The following is a 25220-nucleotide window of genomic DNA, read 5'->3' as shown; positions in this document are numbered from 1 at the left end:
TCAATATATCAATATGTTCAGAAAGAGAAACTGTTTCTATGTTATGTCTTTCTGATGATATAGGCGTCGCTTTTTTATGATTTAGCGCCGCCTGCTGGCAGAACCGTTATCTGCTGCAGATAGGACGTCTGATTCAATTCACTGAATCGTTTGGTTTCAAAGAACCGGTTCAAAAACCCTCCTGTTCTGACAGTTTAACTGATCCCATGTTTTGTGCTGGAAATCCTACACTCAAAGAAATAAAGGTACAAAAGCTGTCACTGGGGGTACATGCTTGTAAAAGAGTCGCTTTTATTACATCCAAGATATGTACTATTAGTACATAATAGGTGCAAAAGTGTATGTTTTGAGAAGGAGCCGCACCGGTTACAGCTTTTGTAACTTTATTTCTGAGAGTGTAGGCCTACCTACTTAAAAAAATATATATAATAATAAATAAATAAATAAAAACAGAGTTTCTATTAAAAATAAACATGCAACATTACAAACAGTCAGCTGCAATTTAATAGGCTACATATGTTATTAGCAGACTTAAAAAATAATAATAATAAATCTCGGAAATATAACAACTAGCCTATTGCCAGTGCCTGTGTCTACCAAAATGGATTTATCATATTTCTGTAAAATAAATTTTTGTAACGTCTTATCTCAGTCAATTTATGAACTTAAACGAGTCCCTTTGTGAGTGAGTCGTTCAAACGACTGAACCGTTTGACTCATTCATTAAAAAGATTCGACTCAAAAAGAATGACTCGGACATCGTTGGCAGAACTACAGCCGACAGAAAGCGCCACAGACAATTGGAACATCGTAGAATTTGTCAACCCTGCTTCTTAAAATAAAGTAAATAAACAAAAAACACAATTGAATAAAGCAGGCTAAGAAACAATTCTTATGCAATGAAATGACTTATGCAAAAGAAATCCCTTGATTTAATGTCATAGAATTAAACAAACGAACTTGAGCAATGCTATAAAATAAAAGTCAACGACCTATATTCTCGCAGCGAAGAGTGTACAATTCTGCAAACCGCACATCATTTCTTTCTGCTTCCTTCAGTGTGTGTGAGAGGTGTGAGGCGCGCGCGCCCGTCACGTGCGCGCAGGTCTACAGAAGTTCCATCAGCAGGCGTTCTTACTTTCTGAGTAGACTACTGTACTGAACAGCTGCCTTCATTTGAGCTGCACTCGGTAAGTGCTGTTTTTATACTCTGTATACGTTATACACGAACTTTCAAATTCAATTGAAGCTTGGTTTAACTCTAAAAATCAAAAAAGAGACAGACTGGCTGTCTGTCCGTGTTGCTGATGTAACGGTTGATGTCTGTCTAGAACTTCACTAATAAGATGTAGGCTACATCTTCGCATACATTATGCAAACTTATCCAGTTGTTCTTGTAGCAGTTGCAGGAAACCACAAAACGTAGAAGAAAACAGTGTAGAAGTAAAACCTAGCATCTGAGAACCTGCGCTTTAAAAAAAACGCCAGCCTATATTTAAAAGAAAACAACATGTGTGGGATGTATCAAGCTTTTTTTCTTTTTTTTCAGTTTTCAGAAAACATGTTTTCACACTGTTTTGTGTTACAATGCCCACACAAGTGTGGCAAAAGCTAGGGATCACGATCTTTTGGTGCAATTGGAAGCATAAGCCTGAATTGTAGTTTTTTTAGAAGGATTAAGAGCTTGTTTATCCAGTATTTAAGCACTTTTTTTTGCCTTAATTGGTCTATTTTAAGTCAGTTAAAACCTGCTGAACTGTAGTGGCTTTAGCTTGAATGCAGCCCTTGTATAGGTTTCAAATGATCTCAAATACTGCTCTTTCAAAGCATTGTGTTACAGTGTGTTTAAAGTATACGAAGAAGTATCAGATTTGGAGATGTTTCTCCAAAAATAAGACAAAATGAGTTGACGAAATGATGTTACTTACTGATGTTGACATTGTGCATCACATCAAAACATCCCTTCTGTCCTCTTCCAGTCAATAATTTGACAAAAGCTGCTGTTAAATTACACTATTATTGCTAAAGAATCCCATTTTCTGAAGAATTATGATTTAAAAGGTGCTTTATGTGTCTGGATTTGAGTGTGTGATGTTCGCAGACACAGTTGTATGCAACCATCTATGTTAAAAACACATGCTTGGGAATAAGGTAATCTTAAAAAAATATAATAAAAAAATCTAATAACCCAAAAAACATGAACATACTACCTTCTGTGGTGTGAATAAGAGGAACTGCAAATGTCGGGCACTGGAACATCTTACTCACATCAGAGTGCTATTTCCAACCACATTTTAACCAAGGGTACAAAATCATGTCAGTGTTACGTGATTCAAGTTAAAATTACTTACTGCAGTTGTTTCCAAGACATTTTTTAACCAGGACATTTCTGTGTTTTTCCTACTGTATATTGCATTTTAGAAGATACTCAGTTGTGTATTGTACTGAAGCTGAAGTGGCTTTAATCAAAGCTAATTATCAAACTGGAAAGCTGGTCACGATACTTCCTATTTTTATTGATGTTAATCAAAGGTTTATTTAAAAACAAAAAAGAGATGTGGCTGAAAGTTGTACTGCTCAGTGGTTATATGTTGACTTCTTTACAAAGGATAGCATGGTGCTCAACCTAAAACACGTATGGTTTGAGGAGTGTGTTGTGTTATTTCAACTGCCTTTCAACAACTTTGGGTTAAAAAAACCACGATGAACCAACATGTGCGAGAATAGCTGAATTACTCAATACCATCATCAATAACAGCAGATAACTGAATTAAAGCACAAGTGTTTTGAATGACATTTTTTTGGCTTTGAAAAAAAAAACACATCATGCGATTATGCTCGTTTTTCAGTTTTTCATCCTTTTTAGTAGTGACTTTACTTTTTTAGGGTTTAAAAGGCAGTGGAACAATGGCGCGTTGTGTAAGATGCTATCTAGATGTAGATCTGGTTTTTAGCACATTCGCAATAAGACACCATACAATATATAGTGCTAAAGCCTTGATTGTAAAAAAAAAAAAAACAACACTTCCTCTTCTGTTTGTTTATAGAAAATGCATGTTTTTGCCTTTACCTCGCAGACAGAAATGCACAACACTCTAGTTCTGCTTTTGAATGTAGAACTGTTAAATATTGACTCAAAACATTTATCAAGCATTAGACATTGTCATCAGTCTTGATTATGTTTTTAAAAGTAATATCTTAATTTAGTTTAATCTACATTAACATTCAAAATGATTTTTTTTTTTCTAACAGAAGACTCTTATGTGATCATAAACAAAAACAGTGACATTATTGTATTAATATCAATACTGTAATATATTATTACAATTTACAATTAAATTTCTTTTTAAAAATGTAATTAAATTGTCATTTTTATCTGTGATGGCAAAGCTGAATTTTCAGCATCATTACTCCACTTTTCAGCGTCACATGATCCTTCAGAAATCATTCTGATATGCTGATTTGGCGATCAAGAAACATTTATTATTATAGACGCATATATACAGTGTATGAGACAGACACACACACACACACACACACACACACACACACACATATATACACATACACACATACATATATCTATAAATGTAATTTGTAGATGTCAGTCTATGCGTAAACTACTGAACCATGTTTAGTTAAATAATTTAATAAAAATAAAAATAAATAACTTTTGATGTGGAACTTGATAAATGTAAATTAAAAGATGCATTCAAACTAAATGAGTATGTCTGGTATCAATGCAAAAACAGTTTCATATTATGCGACATTAAAACCTAAAAGGGTCTAAAATGATAAACTAACAAAAACACACGCCCAAGGATACCAGAAAGAGACGTGATGGGACTATCTTTAAACTGTTTAAAGAGAAGAGAAGGAGCGAAGAAAAGTAGTGCCATCGCAAAAAGACAATCTCAAAAAACATTCTTTATGTTTTGTATCAGAAGTGCTTTACATCTCTACTTATAAACACTTCAAGGTTTACATTGCCTGCTCACTTCCATAATATGTGGATTCATGTAAACACATGTGAGAGTTGAGAATGACTTTCTGTGGTGACTGAGCCACAGAGTCTTAAGTGTTGAACATGGACTATTCATGAGTCTAACCTCCCGAGTGGCTTGCAAAAGGTCAAATGTATTTGTAGTTCGGTCAGTCCAGGGTGTGGGAGTTCAATGGAGGCGTTTGTGGTTTGATCCCACACTTCTTGCACCCCTGCAGCTTTCACATGCTGGGATGGTTCAACCGTGTCGACTCCGGAGTCAGTATTGACCGCGCACGCTGTTTGATGAAGTAGCACCTTCATTGAGCCATTAAAGACTTACTATGAAGTTATGACATTAAAGTGTCTGTCTGTGTCCGGCTGTGTTCTTTCTTTGTCTTGTCTCTCTATCCTGGTAGCAGAAGAAGGTAAGATGGCCAGCTCGCTATCTGCACTGCAGTCCTTCAATGTGCAGGAAGTGCGGTTTGAGCTGTCACTCAAACGACAGGAAATACTTGGCAGTAACACATTTAGAGCAAGAAAGAGAGTTTCTAAGCCAGAGCTTTGAGAAACTTGAGTTAAGAAAAAAAGTATGTTAGTGTTGTACAGAAATAACATACTAAAATCTGGTTTTTAATTATATATATATATATATATATATATATATATATATATATATATATATATATATATATATAAAACAATAATATTTTTATTACATTTTTATAGTTTCTGTTTACACATTGGATTATAGTTTATTTTCTTCCTACATAATTTTAATAATCTGTAAATCACTTACAATTCTTACATTATGATATGATAAATCAGATGAAAATGTGAGATTCTTAGCCACATGCTAGCAACCATCTAGGATTGTTGATTAACTAGTAAATACTTTTTTTTAATAAGTAAAAATTAGTGAGGCACTTGCAATGTAAGTAAATGAGCCAATCCTTAAATATTAGAATGCTCACTTTTTTAATAGTACAGCTACATGATGTATGGTTAATATTTTGAGCACAGGATTTTAATGCGGCACAATCGCTTACTAACCAATTTTGTGTGAAGTTATGTTCAATTGCACGACAACATAACGCTAAAAACCTAAAGTGAAGATGACTTTATACCAACACAACATCTTACTGTTATACAACTTTACAAGAAGTTTTAACAGAAGTCCTTTACTTAAATTTTCACATTTTTGTTTTTGAAAGCTTCCAAAATTGGCCTTATTCACTTGCATTGTAACTTAGATTTGTCTTTAAGCATGAATCTAAATCATTTAATGTGTTTACTTTATGACCCAAATACTGTTGTTTGAGCTTAACCAGAATATTTTGTTAATAATTTTTAACAGTATTTCTTGGTTGTGGCATGTGGAGGGGAGTTAGTGCCACCATTTTTAAAAAAAAAAACATTTTTTTTTGTAACATGAATATTTCGCACTATAACATACACATCAAGTCTGAGCAAAGTGTAAATGTATGACCACAACGTGTGTTTTAGTGGAATATTTTGTTGATTATTTTTAACACTATTTCTTAGTGGTGACATGTGGAGGGTAGTTGGTGCCACTCACATTTAAAAAAAATACAAATAGTTTCTTTTTTTGTAGCATGAATAAGATGCACTATAACACACACATCATGTCTGAGCTAAGTGTAAATGTGTGACCATGACGTGGTTTAGTACTGTATGTGACTCAGTAGGGAAGTGGATCCCGGCAGGCTGTTGGGATGGGAGTTTTGTATTTCACTTCTATTAATAGTTCTTTCTTTCTGGTTCTCTCCCTTCACCAGTTACCTTACAGCTTTCAACTGGTAAGTACTCTCTAAGTGTTTCTTGTGGTTCTGTGGTCCAACTGTTTTTAACAAGTCAGTGTGTTTTTTTTTTTGCTTAGTTTATGATATTGGTTGGTGTTAATAGGTGTCATGTTAATTTAAAGGGCATGTGTAGTATGGAAAGAAGTTAAAGCGTGTCTTTAGCTGTGTTTCCATTAGACAGAGAGCATATCTGAATGATCCTTACAACCGGGTAGTTTATGCCTTTTTCCATCAGGGTTTAGTTAATGGTTTAATTGAACAGTATCATTATTACACTCTTAAAAATAAAGGTTCTTTGTTTATCATCAATGGTTCTTTGAAGAACTTTGAACATCCATGGAACCTTTCAAATGCAGAACAAGTTCTCCATAGTTCAAAAAAGGTTCTTTAGATTTTAAAAATGTTTTTTTAGGAACTGAAAGGTTCTTTTGGGAACCAAAAATGGTTCTTCCATGGCATCACCGCAACAACACCCTTTTGGTTTATGTGACTTTATTAACAACGACGAATGATTTAGAGTTGTATTTATTAAATTAAAAATAAAACTTGGTGTCATAACATTTTTAACCATTGAAAATAATTTTAATATTTTCAAATAAAAATAAATTAAAATAAAGTGCTCGCAATTAATAATTAAATGTTATTCCTGCTAAAACTGCTAATATACCATACATAATATACCATGACTTTTTATACATTTACTAAGATTAATTTAATATAAATATTGTAATTTAATTAATTTGCTGTTTTTATTTCTTTATTGTTGTACTTTAATAAACTTGAATTTATAATATTTTATTCTTTTTTTGTAGACTGTTTAAACTGCTTCATCCCAACATCAGTCCTTCTAAAACAGTGGCTATAAGAGAGACGGATCTGATGGACAAAGGACAACTGTAAACACTTCGATTGAAAACAATTAATACAATTAATTTGGATACCACGGAGCTAAGGACACCACCATTCCAGACTTGGCCCTCTACTGAGCCGCTTGAGATTTAAAGCCCATACATCGGACATCACAAATATGAAAACAAATACCAAATAGGAGTATATCACTGGACATAAGATCCTTACAGTGGAATTAAACACCATACTTTCACAGGAAACTGTATATCTGAGGCTGTTGCTGTTGGATCTGGGAGTTTACAGTCATGTCTCCATTCCTGAGGATTGGTTTTTCGAGTTTTGAGATGGACCCTGGGCTTGCCTACCATGAAGAAGTACTCAATCCATACTGTGCTGTCTACATGAAAGAGGCTGTGGAGACTGGTAAGAGATACTTCTGCTTCAAATATACGAGGATAGTTTACCATGAAATTGTGAAAAACATAGATAAACAACAGACACCACGGGCTAGTTTCTTTTATTAAGGGCATTTTTACATTTTTATCATCACTTTTTGTTATGAAGATAAACTTTTTACCATGCATTCAGTATTTCTTTTTGCCATTTTTTTTTTTTTTTTTCTTATTAAAAAATATAGATTTTAATATTTGTACATTTCATCTTATAGTTTTATCTATGTTTGTATCTATATTTCTACCCATGTACCACTTTTAATTTAAAAAATATGAATCTGTTAATAAAAATGAATAATTAAGTTTTAACTTAAAACTATGATAGTCTAAATTAATATAACTTAACTCTGGTGTCATTATCACAACAACCAACAATTTTGCTACGTTTTTTTCCCCAAGGTACTGTACTTAGTTATGAAGTAGACAACAGTGTTAGTGAAGAGTTTGATAATTAAATATGATTTATGTGATGTGCAAAGAAAATAAGTAAAAACCAAAGCAAATGTGATAAATAAAAAAAATGAATATTTCTATTGGCCATCAAACTGTAATTTTTGTAAATTATGCAAAAAGACTGAAAAAACGATTTATTGAAACTATTGTACATAAAATGCTATGATGGCAAAAAAAAAAATTATCATGATGAATGCTGATTTCAGATGGTGGTGGAAATGGAAAATACAATAAATCAATCAAATACATTTGTGATGCATGTGTTAAAGTGTTACTTTTAAAATATCAATGTTAAAGAAACATTTGTAAATTTCATGTTAATGAAGTTTGTTTACTAAAAGTGTAAAAAGACGAAATGGCCCATAGTGGAAGAAACGCCCACAAGATCAACCTACACAGTTTTCAGTAGGTGAAAGTGTGTCAGGTCAGAATTGGTAACAACTTACTATTACTGAATGTTTTGTGTTTTGTGTTCGTGTCAATTCTTACCTTAAGGGAAGTGTGTCGTGAGTGTCATTATCAGTAAAAAGGAGTTATCTGTTTCTTTCCTGTTAAACATACTCTTCATGTTGTGATTCATAAAGCAAGTCTATATATCTATCACACACACACACACACATTCCATAATTTCAAATGAGGTGCTTATTCATTAAACTATTCAGCATCAGTTTATGAAGACAGAAAAAAGCCATATATGGACCCAAAACTGTTTACATTATGTCTAATAGCTTTTGACGACCAAATATTCAACAATTCAAAATGCTTTCAAAGATGTTTTTATACGTATTAATGATTTTATACTTATTACTGTAGATACTATATATCTGAAACTTTACAAATTCTACAGAAATGGCTCACAAATTTAAACGTCATTATTTACACACCCTTGTAATGTTCCAATCCCAAATAACCATCTTTTATACATTTTAAACAATCTTCTGGACACCCTTTTCCAAATAAAATGAATGTGAACAGCTGCGTTAAAGTTTTAAAAGATTGTAAAAGACAATTAAAATGATCATACATAGTTTAATTAAGAGAATTGATCACTGCAATGTTTCACTGCTTCTATACTGCAAATAATTAGAATGAATCAATTAATACAAAATTGATAAGAAAGTAAAGTGCGTATAAACACTTTTTTTTTTTAACTTTTATGCACCGTATATTTTACTTGCACGGATGTCCATAGCTGGTAAAATGCGTGTTTAAATGAGATAAGATGAAATGATAAGCAGTTGTACACACATGCATATTACTTAAACATGGCCACTAAGCAGTACTGAGCGCAAGGCTTTCCCAGCAACCCCTTTGGTTTCATTCTCTAGAACCGACCGCAACCACAAATACCTGTCAAAATATAAAGTGTCAACTCAGTTTAAACACTTTTGAATCATCTACACTGTCAAGAGCGAGTCATATAAATGTCCAGTTTTTTATGCATTTAATGTCAAATTATACTTTAAATGAAAGTGTTTGCGACCCATTTTAAGAAGTGAAAAAAATTTGTAAACAATAAATACATAGACATCCGTGTATGTAAATATATGATGTTTTTAAAATGCTCAGTTGTCAAAAACATGCAAACAGTAGGTAAGTTCAAATGCACTTTTGCAGAAATTGTTACTTTAGTAATTTGATTCTTCTTTATTTGCTTTTATGTATAAGTCAGATAAACTGTATATCCAATTTTTATTATTAAATGAAAGGGTTCACAATCTGTTTTAACAACAAGTGAAACAATATATTTTATTTCACTTAAAGAAACGTAGATCTAAACTTCATTGTATCCATTTATTGAAAAGTAGGCATTATACACTGAATGAAAGCAGGTGGTTGGAGGTGAGGGGAGGGGCTAAAAAAATAAGAGGACTTGATGATGTCAGCAAAAAGGAAAAGTCGTTTTAGGAATTATTTTGATGAAATATTATGAAGACAAATGTGTTTTTTAAACATGGCTTGATGCTCCACGCGCAATAAGACCAGGAATATGCATTAAGAAAAAAACTGACCTGATTTTAAATGTCATGTTGACTTTAACTAAGGGAAAATGTTGACATTCTACCAAAATCGCATGGTTTCATTTGCATGGCCCTATATTTGTTTTCCTGCCATAAAGGCTGTCAGATTACTATCAAACAGAAAGAGCACTGTGCCATTTCACTAGTATTAGTTTCAGATCCGGTAAATCCAGTCCGAATGCTGTAAGTGATTTACTTGTGCTGATACTTTTAAAGCTTAGTCCAGTCAAACAGTCAGCAGTGTGGAACTGATTTAGAGATGTACTTGTATTGAACTTGTGTGTGTATCTACAGAAAAGGGTCAGATGTATAAACAGAAGCGGCCCACCATGTATCCCCCCTGGAGCAGCACTTTTGACGCTCATGTCCACAGAGGACGAGTAATGCATGTGGTGGTCAAGGACAAGACGGCTGAGCTAAAGACGGAGGCTACTGTCCAACTTGACACCCTCGCTTCACGCTGTAAGAAAGAGAATGGCAAACTGGAGATCTGGGTGAGAAAGCAAAATGGAAACAAATGCGTTACCAGTGCTGATATACAGTTCAAGGACAATTGAGCCAGTTTAACCTCTGTTATTGTTGGAATAAAAAGAAAAAACAATTTATATGCATATATACATATGTTGTGAAAGTATTAAAACCCTTTCATTTTTATCACATTTTGTTATGTTGCTGCGTTATGGTAGTTTGCTTTAAATTATTTTTCCCCCCACATTGTTCTACACTCCATACACCATAATGGCAATCCCAAAAATAGGTTTTTAATATCTTTGCAAATAAAAAACAAATAATTCCATTGCATACAAACCCTCTGTGAAATTTAGTTTAGGAATATTCATATTGCTTGTAGATGTTACTACACTTAACTTGTGGCAAATTCAATTGAATGGGTATGGCTTGGAAAGGCACACGTCTTGCATATCAGAGCAAAAACCAGGCCCTGAGGTCAAGATAACTTTCTGTAGAGCTCAGAAACAAGTTTGCGTCAAGCCACAGATCTGGGAAAGAGTTCCGAAAAAATTCTGCTTCATTTAATATTCAAAGAATCATGAGACCTTCATTATCCATAATTGAAGACGTTTGAAACAACCAGGACTCTTCCTTGAGCTGGCCTCCTGGTCAAACTGAGCAAACGGTGGAGAAAGGCCTTGTCTAGACTGGTGACCAAGAAGCTGATGGTTACTCTGGTTGATCTCCATGATCATATTTCAAGATGGGAGAAACCCAAAGAAGGACAAACATCACTGCAACACTCCACAGATCTGGGCTTTATGATGGTGGAATTTGGAATTTGCAAAAAAGCACCTTAAGGACCCTTAGATGCTGAGAATCAAGATTATCTGGCCTGATGAACCTTATTTCCAAGCATGCAGAGTAGCATCCCACAAGTAAAGTGTGCTGGTAGCAGCCTCATGCTGTGGGGCTGTTTTTCAGTGACAGGGACTGAGGTACTCTTCGAAGCTCAATGTACCAAAATATAGAGATAGCCTTAATGAAAACCTAGTCCAGAGCATTCAGAAACTCAGATTGAGTACAACAGGACAGTAACCCTAAGCACACAGCAAGAGTGGCTTATAGACAACTCTGTGAATGTCCTTGAGTGGCCCAGCCAGAGCCTGGGACTGAACCCAATCAAATACAGTGAATGAAATACGTATTCGATCCCCTACCAACCAGTAAGAATTCTGGCTCCCACAAACTGGTTACAGTATGTGCTCATGTGGAACACAGATTAGTCGTGTCACTTTAAGAAGTTACTCCTAATGTCAGCTCGTTAGGTGTATAAGACACCTGTCCACACAATCTGTATCTTCCATTCCAACCTCTCCCACCACCATGGGCAAGACCAAAGAGCTGTCGAAGGATGTCAGAGAAGAGATTTGCACAAGGCTTGAATGGGCTATAAGGAGAGAAATGCTGACTATGACCCCAAGAACACCATCCCTACAGTCAAGCAATATTTCCGGATGTGGAAACATTATATTTTGGGGCTGTTTTTATGTTAAGGGTACAGGACGACTTCACCGCATTGAGGTGCAAATGGACGAGTCCATGTACTGTAAAATCTTTGACGAGAATCTCCTTCTCTCCAGAACTCTGAAGATGGGTCATGGATGGGTCTTTCAGCATGACAATGACCCGAAACATACCACCAAGGCAATATAGAAGTGGACATTAAGCACGTTAAGGTCATGGAGTGGCCTCGCCAGTCTCCAGACCTCAGTCCTTTAGAAAATTTGTGGAGGGAGCTGAAACTTCAAGTTGCCAAAAGACAGCCAAGAACCCTTAAAGGGGGGGTGAAATGCTATTTCATGCATACTGAGTTTTTTACACTGTTAAAGAGTTGGATTCCCATGCTAAACATGGACAAAATTTCAAAAATCAAGTTGTACGTTTGAAGGAGTATTTTTGTTCCCAAAATACTCCTTCCGGTTTGTCACAAGTTTCGGAAAGTTTTTTTCGAGTATGGCTCTGTGTGACGTTAGATGGAGCGGAATTTCCTTATATGGGTCCTGAGGGCACGTTTGCCAGAAGAGCGCGCGCTCCTGTATAGTGAGGCTGAGCAGAGACATTTCACTGATCAGAGCGAGAGCGTCGCGAAAACTCACAAAAGAAGTGTTTTTGGTTGCCAGGGCAAGACAACCCTGCACAGATTACCAAAAAAAAAACAGCATTAAGGGACAAGTGGATGGAGTTTACTTTTACAGAGCATCAACGGAGTTGTGCAAGTGTTTTTGTTTGTTCCCTGCATTTCGAAGATGCTTGTTTTACAAACAAGGCCCTGTTTGACGACGGATTTGCGTATCGTTTATTTCTTAAGGATGATGTAATCCCAATGAAAAAGGGTCACGATCGTGTGTTGGAACCGCAGGCGGTGAGTAAAACTGCTTCAAATATCTCTGCCTCATTGTTAGTGCGTCCCCTCCCATGCCGGAGACCCGGGTTCGAGCCCCGCTTGGAGCAAGTCGTTGATGCTGCTCCTCTCATTCAGTTTCAGCCTCGGGATCTGATTCTGGATCATAAATAAACGGCTGAATCTGACTGTAAGCCAATGGTTTGTTTTGGATGATGGTTTTTCCCTCACGATAATGTCACAGCTTCCACATGCTCTCAACACAAAAGCCTACTGGCGCTCGTGATTCTTTAGCTCCGCCCACACGTCACGCCTTCAGACGCTCGTGTTTTTCCGGGAAAAATCGGTACAGACTATCTTTCTCTTATGAATATAATAAAACTAAAGACTTTTTGGAGTTATGAAGGATGCAGTCCTACTCTATAGGTACTCAAGATTAACAGGATATTGAGTGAAAACGAGCATTTCACCCCCCCTTTAAGGATTTAGAGAGGACCTGTATAGAGGAGTGGACCAAAATCCCTCATGAGATGTGTGCAAACCTGGTGACCAACTACAGAAAAATGGCTTACCTCTGTGCTTGTCAACAAGGGTTTCTGCACCAAGTACTAAGTCATGCTTGGGGATGAAATACTTATTTCACTCACTGAAATGCAAATCGATTTCTAACCTTTTTAAAATGTTTGTTCTGGATTTTTTGGGTTGGTATTCTGTCTCTATACATTAAAATTAAACACACCATAAAAATGACAGATCCTTCATTTCTTTGTAAGTGGGATCAAACAAGGGATCAAATAAATATTTTCCCCACTGTCCCTATCCAACCTGACAGAGCTTGAGAGGTGAACAGGTGAGGTGAAGAATGGCAGTTAATTGCCAAATGCTGATGTGCGAAGCTTGTCGCATCATACCCAGAAAGACTTGAGGCTGTTCAGTTGCTTCAGCTAAGTAATGAGTTAAGGGAATGAATACAAAGTCATGACAGTTCTGTTTTTGCTTTTTTCTTTATTGTATATGGAGTGTAGATTGATGTGGGGGAAAAAAGAAATTTAAAGCATTTAACATAAGGCTGCAACAAATGAAGGGGTATGAATACTTTCGCAAGCCAATGTATAAGCCAATGTGTATGCATGTATGTGTGTGTGTGTGTGTGCGCGTGCGTGCGTATATATATATATATATATATATATATATATATATATATATATGTGTGTGTGTGGTGTGTGTGCGTGCATGCGTTTATATATGTGTGTGTGTGTGTGTGTGTGTATATATATATATATATATATATATATTTATATACATACTGTACTGTATATTTTTTATATATATATATATACTGTATGTGTATGTCTACTTATACATAATAAATATACACAGTACACACAGATTATAAACAAAAACTTATTTTAGATGTGATTAATCGCGATTTACTAAAATCAATACAAATGGATGTTATAAACGGAATAAATATACTTTCAATTATTTAATAAGATTTATTTTTGTTTAATACAGGTGGAACTGAAGCCACAGGGGCGCTTACTTATGGAAGCGCGGTATTTTTTGGAGAGGAGTGGTGAGTATTTCTCTAATTCAGATCCACACACAATCTCAAACTTATTAATATTAGCATACTTCTATTATTATGTTATCACGCTTTCATGAGGTGATGGAGCTTGATGGAGTTTTCAAACTTGGATCAGGGGACATAAATCATTTTTGGTGTTTTCATGTGGGTTCTTGTTTTTTTCTAAGATGCTGCGGGTCATGGTGAAGGAAATGGAGAAAGCGAACAGGAAAAAGACGGGGTGTTCGCACTGCATCACAGAAGAGGAGCTATCAAACAGGCCAAAGTTCATGTGGTCAAATGTCATGAGTTTACCGCCACCTTTTTCCCTCAGCCGACTTTCTGTTCAGTCTGCAAGGAGTTTGTCTGGTATTATCTCAAATATTCATATTAAAACAAAACTTATTAAAAAATTACTTCTTTAAAGTACTCTGTAGATTCTAAACAGCCTTCGTAAAATAATGTGGGGTGAGATTTTATGGATTAATCTATCTATTTTGATTCGATCAGATGAAAATATGTAAAAAATATTGCTTAATGCAATAAAAATATGAATTGTTGTTATATTAACTGGTTTATCAACAGTTCAAGTTATGACATTTTGATGAAAGACAATTTTGTACACCGATAAACTGAACAGTTTAGCTTTTACCTTATGGCCTCTTTAAAACATCAGTCAATCACTGAATCAATCAATAAAAAATTAAAAAGACTAAAATAGACTAAATGTAATAAAATTTACTCAACATAAAATTTTATATTGTGAAATACAAGTGTATATGTATGGTGGCCCAGTAGTTCAAAACACAACGTAAAGAAATCTCAATGCAGAAGACAGTTGTTTGTGTTGTACCAATTTTGCTTTGTTGTGGCTTGTTTCCGTTGCGTTGCGGCTTGTTTTTGTTATATGTCATTTTGTTATATGTCATACGTATGACATATAATTGTGAAAAATATCTATTCGTATATGTATATGCAAGAAAATTAGCACTGTATATTAGATTATACATTACATAAATATTTTCTTAATGGTTTCTTTTCCTACTTCAGGGGCCTTAATAAACAAGGATACCAGTGTCGACGTAAGTCATTTTTTTCACATCCTCATTGCTTTTCCAGTTCCTATACAAGTTTCCACTGAATCAGTGTCAGGACTCCTACACACTTCACTCTTCTTTCCCAGAATGCAATGCGGCCATCCATAAAAAGTGTATCGACAAAGTCATCGCCAAATGCACAGGCTCAGCAGTAAACAGTAAAGAAACCAGGGTAAATAAAAGGATCTTTTTCATCACCCTTCAATTCAATCACTTCAAGCACACAAAGTGTTTTGTTTTTCTCACAAAAGGGTTTCGGTGCCCTGAATTTACAGTAAGTCAGAGTCCTTTAGACATTTTGTGCAACTTTAAGCTAATTATAGTTTCAGCAAAGCTTTAGTAATCTGCAGATGAACGCATAATTATAAATATTTAAGAAAATGAAAAATGAGTCATCTTTTTGTCACAAACTCCTTCCTCTTTCAGTAATTGGTAGATGCCACAAAACACACATTTCCTACACTTTACTGAGTCACACTGAAAATAACGAATGGCGTTTTGAACATTTTCCTTGATGACCTGGTGTATCAGTGTGTGTAAAGTATGTTTTCCAGACTTAATATCTGTGTATATGTGTGTTCCAGATCCATAAGGAACGTTTTAAGATTGACATGCCTCACAGGTTTAGAGTGTATAACTACATGAGCCCGACATTCTGTGAGCACTGTGGAACCTTGTTGTGGGGTCTTGCTCGGCAGGGCCTTAAATGTGAAGGTGATTCATTACACAACCACATGCCAACTATCAATGTCTAAGGGTCATTCTGCGTTTATTTTTGAAGTAAATATCTATAGAATTCTATTTAAAAATGTGTTTAAATAATGTTATTAATAAAAAAAATAATTTATGGTACAACACATAAACAGAAACATATATGCATAGACATATGTTAGGACATAACTCTTTTAAAGAATTCAAGTCTTTTTTCCATTTTTATTTTTTTAATCTGATATTTAGCAAACAAGAAAATGCCAGAAAAGTGAAAAAAGGAAGAAAAAAATGTGCTTGTTCACTTACAGAAAATATGATTGTCTTTTTTTGAATTAGATAATTTTAAAAATGTTAAAATGGTGAATGTAATTGTAATATGGTAACAGCTGATATGCAACCTTTTTAATAATAATAAGGAGAATAAAGACAAAGCGTTAAATAAAAATAAAGTTACCAAGTTATATAAGATATCTAATAGATATTAAAGTTGAGCTATGAGTTGACCATGAGCTATTCATTTCTTAAATATTTTTTTTAAACATGTACCGTATAAGGAACTTTAATAAAGGATGCAAATGTTTTGTAGAATGACCCCTAAACATTCATAAGGCCTGTTTTATCATATCAAGTTTCTGAAATGTATTTTTTTCTATAATCATGTCTTATAGTGTTTTTTTTTTTTTTTTTTTGACATAAATTTCAGTTAAATTTTTTGAACATTTTCTCTTACTGCAGAGTGTGGAATGAACGTTCACCATAAATGTCAGAGGAAAGTAGCAAACCTTTGTGGCGTCAACCAGAAGCTAATGGCAGAGGCCCTGGCTATGATTGAGAGCACTCAACAGGTTGGAAGACACATTTTTTTAACCACAGATGCTACACAGACTGACACAACATATAAAAATTGCCACGCCATTTACTATTGGCAAAGTTTAGTGGATGAAATCCAATCATTTCGTTAAGAATCCAGCGTGAGAAATTAGCGTGAGAGCTAAATATTTCTTTTGGACAAAGGGTTTAAGTTGGCTTTTGTCAAAATGTGACCACATATTTAATTGTCTCTTATACCTGTACTTTGAGAAGAAACTGGATGACAAGTTCAACTCTACATGTTAAATGCTACCTAACAGCACATTGGTTTATTGGCACAAATATTTGAAAGTAACTCTGTCGCCCCCTTGAGTACTAGAGTTGGTTACAAGCTTAATGGGTAGCCATTTAGGATAGTTCATAGTTCACCTATTCGCCATACTGAATGAAAATTTTCAAGTTATGTACAATAGGACTACATGCTAGCATTGTTACGGAGTAGTTTTTTTTGTCTAACTCAACATAGTACACATGACATGAATGACCTAGATTATCATGTGGTTAATCTGACCGGATGTGTGCGTTTCTGTCCACAGCAGGCCCGCAGCTCTCGAGATAGTGAGATTGCTGGTCGAGAGGGTCCAGTGGGAGTGAGTCAGGCAGGGGTCGCTAGAGAGCCTTCAGGCCGCTTACCAACATCACCCCTGACGCCTGCACCACTGCTACCACGCAAAGGTAAATATCACATATGCAAAAATAAAACTCAGATTGGACGGTCGAGCTTGCTACTGACTAAAGATTAGTTTAGTTGGATCAAACTACTTCAGAAGGAGAGACGGGAAGTGCGTCTCAGTCAGCTACAGAGTTCAGTATTAACTACTCTGCATTGGGGCCATCTCTTGAGTTTAATCATTATCAAAAGTCTTTCAGTTAACCGGAACATGCCCACTCTAGAAATTACCAGAAATGATCTTATAAGGAACTAGGTAGCGATCGAAAGGAAGTAGACAATGAACTGGCTTCAAAGCTGAAACAACAGTAGACAATAGCCAAGCTAACAACGTCGTAAGCACAAAAATTACAGCGCTCAAAAGCAATGGGTAAAATATTCCATTTTAATTAAATGGAACTATTTTCTGTCAATATTTTAGTGATGGATGTACATTTCTGTAACATTCTCTGACATAATCCACCATAACATCTTTTTATATAGCCAGAATGACTTGTGATGCATAATTTATCATCTTCCCTTTGGATCAGATTAAGCATCTGAAGCATTCTTACGGTGCCTAAAATTTTGCTATGCCATGCAGTGTACTAGTTTTTGCATTGACTGATGACTGACTGATTGATTTAATGGATTAATTCTTGGTTCCTCCCTTCAGAGCATCAAGGTATTTCATGGAACACTCCGGCTGAGGGCCGCAGGCCAAGTCTTGAACAGTCTGAACCCCTGTACGCCACCCCACGCAAAGAGCACCACAAATTAAACCTAGAAAACTTTGCTCTGCATAAGATGCTGGGCAAGGGAAGCTTTGGAAAGGTAAGAGTAGTGTATTCAACTCACAGCAAACACATCACAGCAGTGAAATTCCATTTAAACTAAAGTATTTAGCCTAGAAATGAGACATCCTTTGATTCCATGGGTCAAACCGATATAAATAACAAATCAGGAGTGAATAACCATTGAATACTACTGTGAGGATGCCAAACAAGATACTAAACAGAATCTTGGCAAACATTTGCCATACTGAAACTGAACATTGTAACCGTTTGCAAGACTACGTCCTGAGCATACCTGACCAATTTGGATTTGGATGTTGAATTATTTTATGGAACTAGCTTTGGTAGCATTCATAGACAGCCGTTATATATGGCATGACTGAATTAGGCAGAACAAGACAACATGATTCTGAATGCATACTCATGTAACTCTCTATAAATCTTGCTTCTGTGCATACGTGTTGTAGGTATTTCTGGCCGAGCTGAAAGGCACAGGGCAGTATTTTGCAGTGAAGGCCCTGAAGAAAGATGTAGTTCTGATGGATGACGATGTTGAGTGCACTATGGTGGAGAGGAGAGTGCTGTCTCTGGCCTGGGAACACCCTTTCCTCACACACCTCTACTGCACCTTCCAGACCAAGGTAACACACTATGACTTTGAGATTAAGCTATATATTTGATATGTAACTGGTTTTGTTTTATGGTTTTTAAAACATGGCTATGGTTTAATTATAATTTTTTTTTATACTATTAGGTAGACTTTTTTGTAAGGGTCTGCAGCAATAAGAAAGGGCCAATAAAGGGTTAGATCAACCAAAAATGAACATTTTGTTATTTACTCACCCAAAGCCGTTCCATTTTGGGTTTTGTCGTTCCAAACCCATAGGACCTTTGTTCATCTTCAGAACACAGATTACAATATTTGTCATGAAATCCGACAGTTTTCTGACCCTCCATAGACAGCAACATAACTGAAATGTTCAAGGCCCAGAAAGGTAATATAGACATTGTTAAAATAGTCAATGTTTCATCAGTGGTTCAACCGTAAGGTTATGAAGCAGCTAGAATACTTTTTGTGCACCTAGAAAACAAAAATAACGGCTTCATTTGACAATTTCTTTTCTTTCGTGTGAGTCTTCGACACACTTTCACGGGTCGAGTAGCAAGATGCATGAGTTTGCATTCCTCTGCTTTTAAACAAGTGTTCATACATTTAAAGTTGAACCACTGATGTCACATGGACTATTTTAATGATGTACTTACAACCTTTCTGGGCCATATAAGTTTACAGTCTATGGAGGGTCAGAAAGCTCTCGGATTTCATCAAAAATATCTCAATTTGTGATCTGCAATGAACGAAGGTCTTACAGATTTGGAACAACATGAGTGTGAGTAACTAATGATAGAATTGTATATATTAAGGCTGTAATAATACAGCATAAAGTTAATAAACAATAAATAAAACTGTTGTTCAAGGCCTATGAATTGAAGTAATGGCCCTGAAATACTACAATATAAGATTGTGGACATTCCTCATTCCACACACTGAGTCACACTCGCATACTGCGGTTTCTTTTGGCCGGACTGCACTGATCTGTTTTTGTACTGCTCTCTAAAGGAAAATCTTTTCTTCGTGATGGAGTACTTAAATGGGGGCGACTTAATGTTCCACATCCAGACCTGCCACAGATTTGACCTCCCACGGTCCACGTGAGACTCACGCAGCCCCCACAAACACACTTTAAAAGCTGAGACTCTGCCCACTCTTCTCTTCTCTGGGTTTCACTCTCTTACACCTCTTCTGTTCTCTCTGTCCATAGCTTCTATGCAGCGGAGATCGTCTGTGGGCTGCAGTTTCTACATTCAAAAGGCATTGTGTACAGGTATACACTACATTACATAAGAGATGCGCTAAAGACATATTTTTCAGTATTTCCATATATTTAATATGCATTTTATGCCTCCACAGAGATCTTAAGCTGGACAACATTTTGCTAGACATCGACGGTCACATCAAGATCGCAGATTTTGGCATGTGTAAAGAGAACATGTTTGGAGAAGCTAGAACGTGCACCTTCTGTGGAACACCAGACTACATAGCTCCGGAGGTCAGGATCGCTACCACACTATAGTTCATATATATATATTATTATTTTTAATTGTTTACATGTAAAAAAAAAAGATTGCACAAAATATAAATGCACACTGGATTTTTCACAGATTCTGCTTGGGCAGAAATATGGGACGTCTGTAGACTGGTGGTCATTTGGTGTCCTTCTTTATGAGATGCTGATTGGCCAGTCACCATTTCATGGCCAGGACGAGGAAGAGCTGTTTCAGTCGATTCGCACAGATGACCCGTGCTACCCACGCTGGTTATCTAGAGACGCAAGGGACATTCTTGTAAAGGTGTGTCAGAGTTCATGTTAAATAGAAGAACGCTTTACTCCGATTTGTGGGTCTGAGTTTGTTATACCTGGGCTTTCTGATTGGTTCTAGCTATTTGTACGAGAACCAGAGCGAAGGCTGGGTGTGAAAGGAAATATACGGCAGCATGCGTTCTTCAGAGACACGGACTGGAACGCACTAGAGAAGCGACAGGTGGAGCCGCCCTTCAGGCCTACTGTGGTAAGTTAATCACTGCCCTAAAAGACTGTTGTTCCGTTCCAAAACCTAATGAGCTGCCTACCTAGATAACATTTTAAAGATAACCGCGCTCTTCATACATAAGCTATACTCAGATGAATTGAATGCATCTTTTAAAATGCAATCCCAGAATGCAATTTTTTTATATATATAAATATCTTTCTAGCCAGGAAAGTTTTTTTACACAGTTAAGTATTTTCACATTTTCGTTAGTGACAGTAATGCTTTGGTAGTAACCACATCACATTACAGAATTTTAACTCACATACTAAAATACTACTAAAACATATTAAAATACAAAAATAAATTGCATAACTGTACAAAAATAAAACTGTACAAAATTTTTATTTCCCCCGAATATGAGCATCATGTGTTGTTCCCTTTTGTCACTACCGAAACAATGATGACATATTTCAGTAGTGACTGTTTCGGTAGTGACAATTCTATGGGATAACACCCAAAAAAGAGATGTCACTACAAAAACCCCAACAAATGTTTCAGTTGTGACGATTTTAGATCATTTTGAACCTAGCTCAATCAGCACATGGTTAGCTAGCACAGTTCTGAACAGTGGTATACAATATAAAAACTTGATGTTAGGGATAAATGTATGCTTCACTGCAGAAAACCGCTGTTTGGTAGTGATGCTCCTTAAAGTTACACACAGATTTTTCAGACTTTTGAACACATTTACCTCAAAATGCGGGACACATTTTTTTACACAATGTTTCATAATTTACAAAGAAAATATAAAATAATTATATATTTTTTTAACTTCACTTTTAAAAAGAATCAAAACGATACTTCATATCGAAAAATACTTTACCCAATTGAAAGTACCCATTTAACGATGATTTTATATATATATATATATATATATATATATATATATATATATATATATGTATATATATATATGTGTGTGTGTGTGTGTGTGTGTGTGTGTATGTATGTATATATATATATATATATATATATATATATATATAAAATAACTAAAGTTTTAATTTTATTGTGGGTTTCAATAGATAATAGATAATATAAGATTTTAATTCATAAATACTTTTTAAACCTGTTTTTTTGGTTGTGGCACGGGAGTTTGCACGAATTCTGTAGAATGGCCCATAATTGCAAGATTTATTTTAAATTATTTAGCTCTTTTCGTAAGTCTTGATCAAACTAACAAAAATGTAAAGAATTTTGAACATGTGATTATCTGTTTTTGAAAAGTGTTTATGGTAAAAAAAAAAAAGAGATGCACAAAATGTGTTTGATTTCAATTAACCACTATTTTAATTATAGAGTGTTGTTAGAGTGTTATTGTGTTTTTAGCTTAGCAACATGCTAACACTGAGTATGTGTTTTTGAGAAATGATTACCATGATTTGAGTAACTTACTGTTAACAGGAGGCAGCCACTCACTGGATTTAGGAACTGAGTTGATCTTTGACTGACACGCTAACTCTGTTTACAGAAATCAGCAAGTGACTGTAGTAACTTCGATAAGGAGTTCATAAACGAGAAGCCTCGACTTTCCGTCACAGACTGTATCATGATCAACAGTGTGGACCAGACCATGTTCAACAACTTCTCCTTCATCAACCCCGCCATGGCCCGCATCAAGAGCCCCTGACTCACACACAAACAGAAGACACTTGTGCAAATACTGTGAAAAAAGCCAAACCGAACGGCAAACACTCACATTAATAACATATCAGCCTCTAGTCAACCTCAGTTAATGCTATGGTTAGTAGATAAAAGACACGGTTGTGTCAAATTATATAATATAATATCTATAATGTTATTATGGTACTATTTGGTGCCTCCTTGCCTTTTTGTGAGGTACAATGCAAAAAAAACATGAACTAGCAAAGTGAAAATGTGTTGGTTCTCAAAAACTAACATAAGAAGGTAATAATTACTAACATATTGTATTAACGAATTAGATTTTCTTTTAAAAATTCCAAATGTACTTAAAACGGAGTTAAAAGAGGTTTTTCATTTCTTACCTGAACAAGTTGAAGTGAATGAGGCTTGTCGCCTCCTACTGGTTTAATGATATAAAGGAAAAATAAATCATTATTTATGTGACAATAGTGATGAATTTGATATTTGAATTTGTACTTAATCTCATATTGTGATGATTTTTATGGTATTGGTTTGAAAAGTATTTTTATACCAATATACTTGTTTGTTTGTGCATCATGAAATTTATTGTATGTTTTCTTAGAAGAATATGCTGTGATGTCCGTATCTTTAATAATCATCTATTTTATTACGTGTCCCGTACTGAATTCTGAAGGCCTTGTATAGAGGTGTGAATAGTGGCAAAATATTATTGTGTAGCAAACTTTAAGTTACTGCTCGGTTAGGTTCTTATGTTGTTGGACTGTACAAAGTTATATATGCATTCTTGGAAATTAATGTGTGGTGCAAAAACACAATATATTTAGAGAGACAAAATTATGTTTTCTGTATAGTCAGCATTATGATTTATTTTGGGACATCTAGAAATGAGTACTTATTATATATGTATGGTTATTTTACAGTGCATGGGAAATGAAAACCTTGAATAAATTGCCTTAAACATCAAATAAAGGCTTATTTCTTAAGTGAGGTCTTTGAGACAAATTATTGCCTCAAAAACGCATTTACACATTCTGACTTTTATATTCGGACTTTTTATTTAAATTGCATATTCGGACTCAAAACACTACAATTGCAGAAATTAAGCTATATAGGAAACACAGATTCAATCAAATCCATGTCCACTAGAGGTCAGGATTTCCTTTAGAATCAAACCGGAAGCACTACAAATGTTTAGCGCACATGACCACTGAGTCATCACAGTGTGGAAAATGACTCGTGCCATATCAATGTGATATAACAGTATTGCATGTGATTTTCGGTCCATTCAGCACAGGGACCAAAAAAAGCCCCGTGTTCTTTGAAGTGACTCGGATCACTTAACACTTGGGTTTTACTCGTTCAATTACTTGGTAGGATTTATAGAATATCATACATAATATTCACTATGGCTGTGTCCAAATTCAGGGTCTACATCCTTCGGAGGACGCATTTGAAGGATGTTACGTCACAGCGCCGCGACGAAGGCTGTCCAAATTCGTAGGATCCTTCAAATGCGGCCCACAAATGCATCCTCCTTTTCCCCGAATTCGAAGGATGGGTGTGATGGATCCTTTCGCGTCCTACCTATCCCATAATTCTTTTCGGCAGGACGAAGCGAGCGGTAGCGCAGTGGGGGAGGAGTATTATTTTCGATGTTTTTTAAAAACTGGCTTTTCAAAAAGATATATTTTGAGTGGTTTTCTAGTTAGACATTTTGTTTTAGCATTAAGCATTTTTTTACATGTGTACGTGTATATGTAAATGTATATGTATATGTATATGTTTACTTTCGTAAACTAGCTTCTTCCTTACTGCCTGTGTGAATATCCTCTTACACACAGCTTATTTGTTAGTGATTGAAGCTGTTTTAACGCTTCTAAGGACGAAAGAGCAGACAGAAGTGTTTATAAAGCTCCGGGGAGAGAACGATGAGCTCTTCACCCGCTTCTTGCTTGGCGCTGTCACGGTTGCTAGGCGACAGGATATGAGCAACGGTTAAGGGAGGGAACTGAAAGAAGGGTAGGCTGTCCAAATTCACAAACACCGACTTCCGGTTTTTGCGGTCGTCGGAGGACCCATCCTCCTTCAACCGGGAAGGAAGGATCCTAAGGAGGATGCAGACCCTGAATTTGGACACAGCTTATGTCGGCCACTGGCGCGGAGACAGATTAATGTCTCGGCTGTCTTCTTAGGACTGACTTATATTTCACCTTCAGACAACATATTTCATCACCTTGAACTTGTGTAGACTGTCACGCGTGTCCTCGTGACATTTCTCCTACACTACACACCCTGCAGATATTTACACAGTCCAGTTTGATGCTATGCAGGTGTAAGACCATATATGGTCACGTGCTGTCTGTCTGCTCTCTATTTGCACTTGTCTTATGAACGTTCATATATTTCGTATTTTGTATGTCGTTTGTCTGTTTATGTACGAATGTGCACGTTCAGACCTTTTCAAAACCATTTGGAAATGTCAAACCGCCATGTGCTTCAGGCAAATGCTTGTACTTTGCCCGCGGCCTTCCTGCAAACTCTGTCACACCCTGCAAATCACTCTTAACCTGGCATCACAGAGTCATAGAGTAATTGACTGATTTCCAAGTATCGGCTGATTGCTCGGTTTGTATATTCAAAGACACCATAAACATACACATGCACACAAGTAACTCTGGTCAAGGTTAAACAATGCAGCCATGTCACTGCAGCTGAACTACTTTTGAGTATTGTGACATTAAGTCACTTAGGGACAATGTCTGTCTGTCTTGTCTATATATCGATCTATTGCCTGTCTATCCAGAGCTTAGTGGCAGGTTATAT

The 25220-nt window shown here is 35.7% G+C and overlaps 1 protein-coding gene across 2 annotated transcripts; it reads left to right on the top strand.

Moving 5' to 3' along the window:
• Positions 1–1072: 1072 nt before the first annotated feature.
• On the top strand, positions 1073–23377 carry prkcq (protein kinase C, theta). Of its 2 annotated transcripts, XM_026230566.1 has the most exons (19): positions 1073–1190; positions 5782–5802; positions 6618–7077; positions 9875–10074; positions 13950–14010; positions 14190–14370; positions 15052–15083; positions 15185–15270; positions 15683–15812; positions 16545–16654; positions 17216–17354; positions 18005–18162; positions 18590–18763; positions 19741–19832; positions 19943–20005; positions 20092–20230; positions 20343–20531; positions 20622–20750; positions 22243–23377. In XM_026230566.1, exons 3-19 carry the CDS (start codon positions 6960–6962, stop codon positions 22399–22401), a joined length of 2160 nt encoding a protein of 719 aa, XP_026086351.1. In that variant the 5' UTR covers positions 1073–1190; positions 5782–5802; positions 6618–6959; the 3' UTR covers positions 22402–23377. The 2 variants fall into 2 exon arrangements, with proteins under 2 accessions (XP_026086351.1, XP_026086358.1); XM_026230573.1 differs by lacking the exon at positions 5782–5802 and having other exon boundaries at positions 1094–1190.
• Positions 23378–25220: the final 1843 nt, after the last annotated feature.

This window comes from Carassius auratus, chromosome 4 (genome assembly GCF_003368295.1).
Source record: "Carassius auratus strain Wakin chromosome 4, ASM336829v1, whole genome shotgun sequence".
Lineage (NCBI taxonomy): Eukaryota > Metazoa > Chordata > Actinopteri > Cypriniformes > Cyprinidae > Carassius > Carassius auratus.
Note: the sequence above shows the minus strand (reverse complement) of the source record. Positions and strands in the feature narration are given on the sequence as shown.

Bases quoted from the DNA above. Each gene is read 5' to 3' on its own strand.
- prkcq (XM_026230566.1), top strand. From the start codon at position 6,960: ATGTCTCCATTCCTGAGGATTGGTTTTTCGAGTTTTGAGATGGACCCT. The intron at 14,011-14,189 runs GTGAGTATTTCT...TTTTTTTCTAAG, and splicing joins GTATTTTTTGGAGAGGAGTG to ATGCTGCGGGTCATGGTGAA. The intron at 14,371-15,051 runs GTATTATCTCAA...TTCCTACTTCAG, and splicing joins GTCTGCAAGGAGTTTGTCTG to GGGCCTTAATAAACAAGGAT.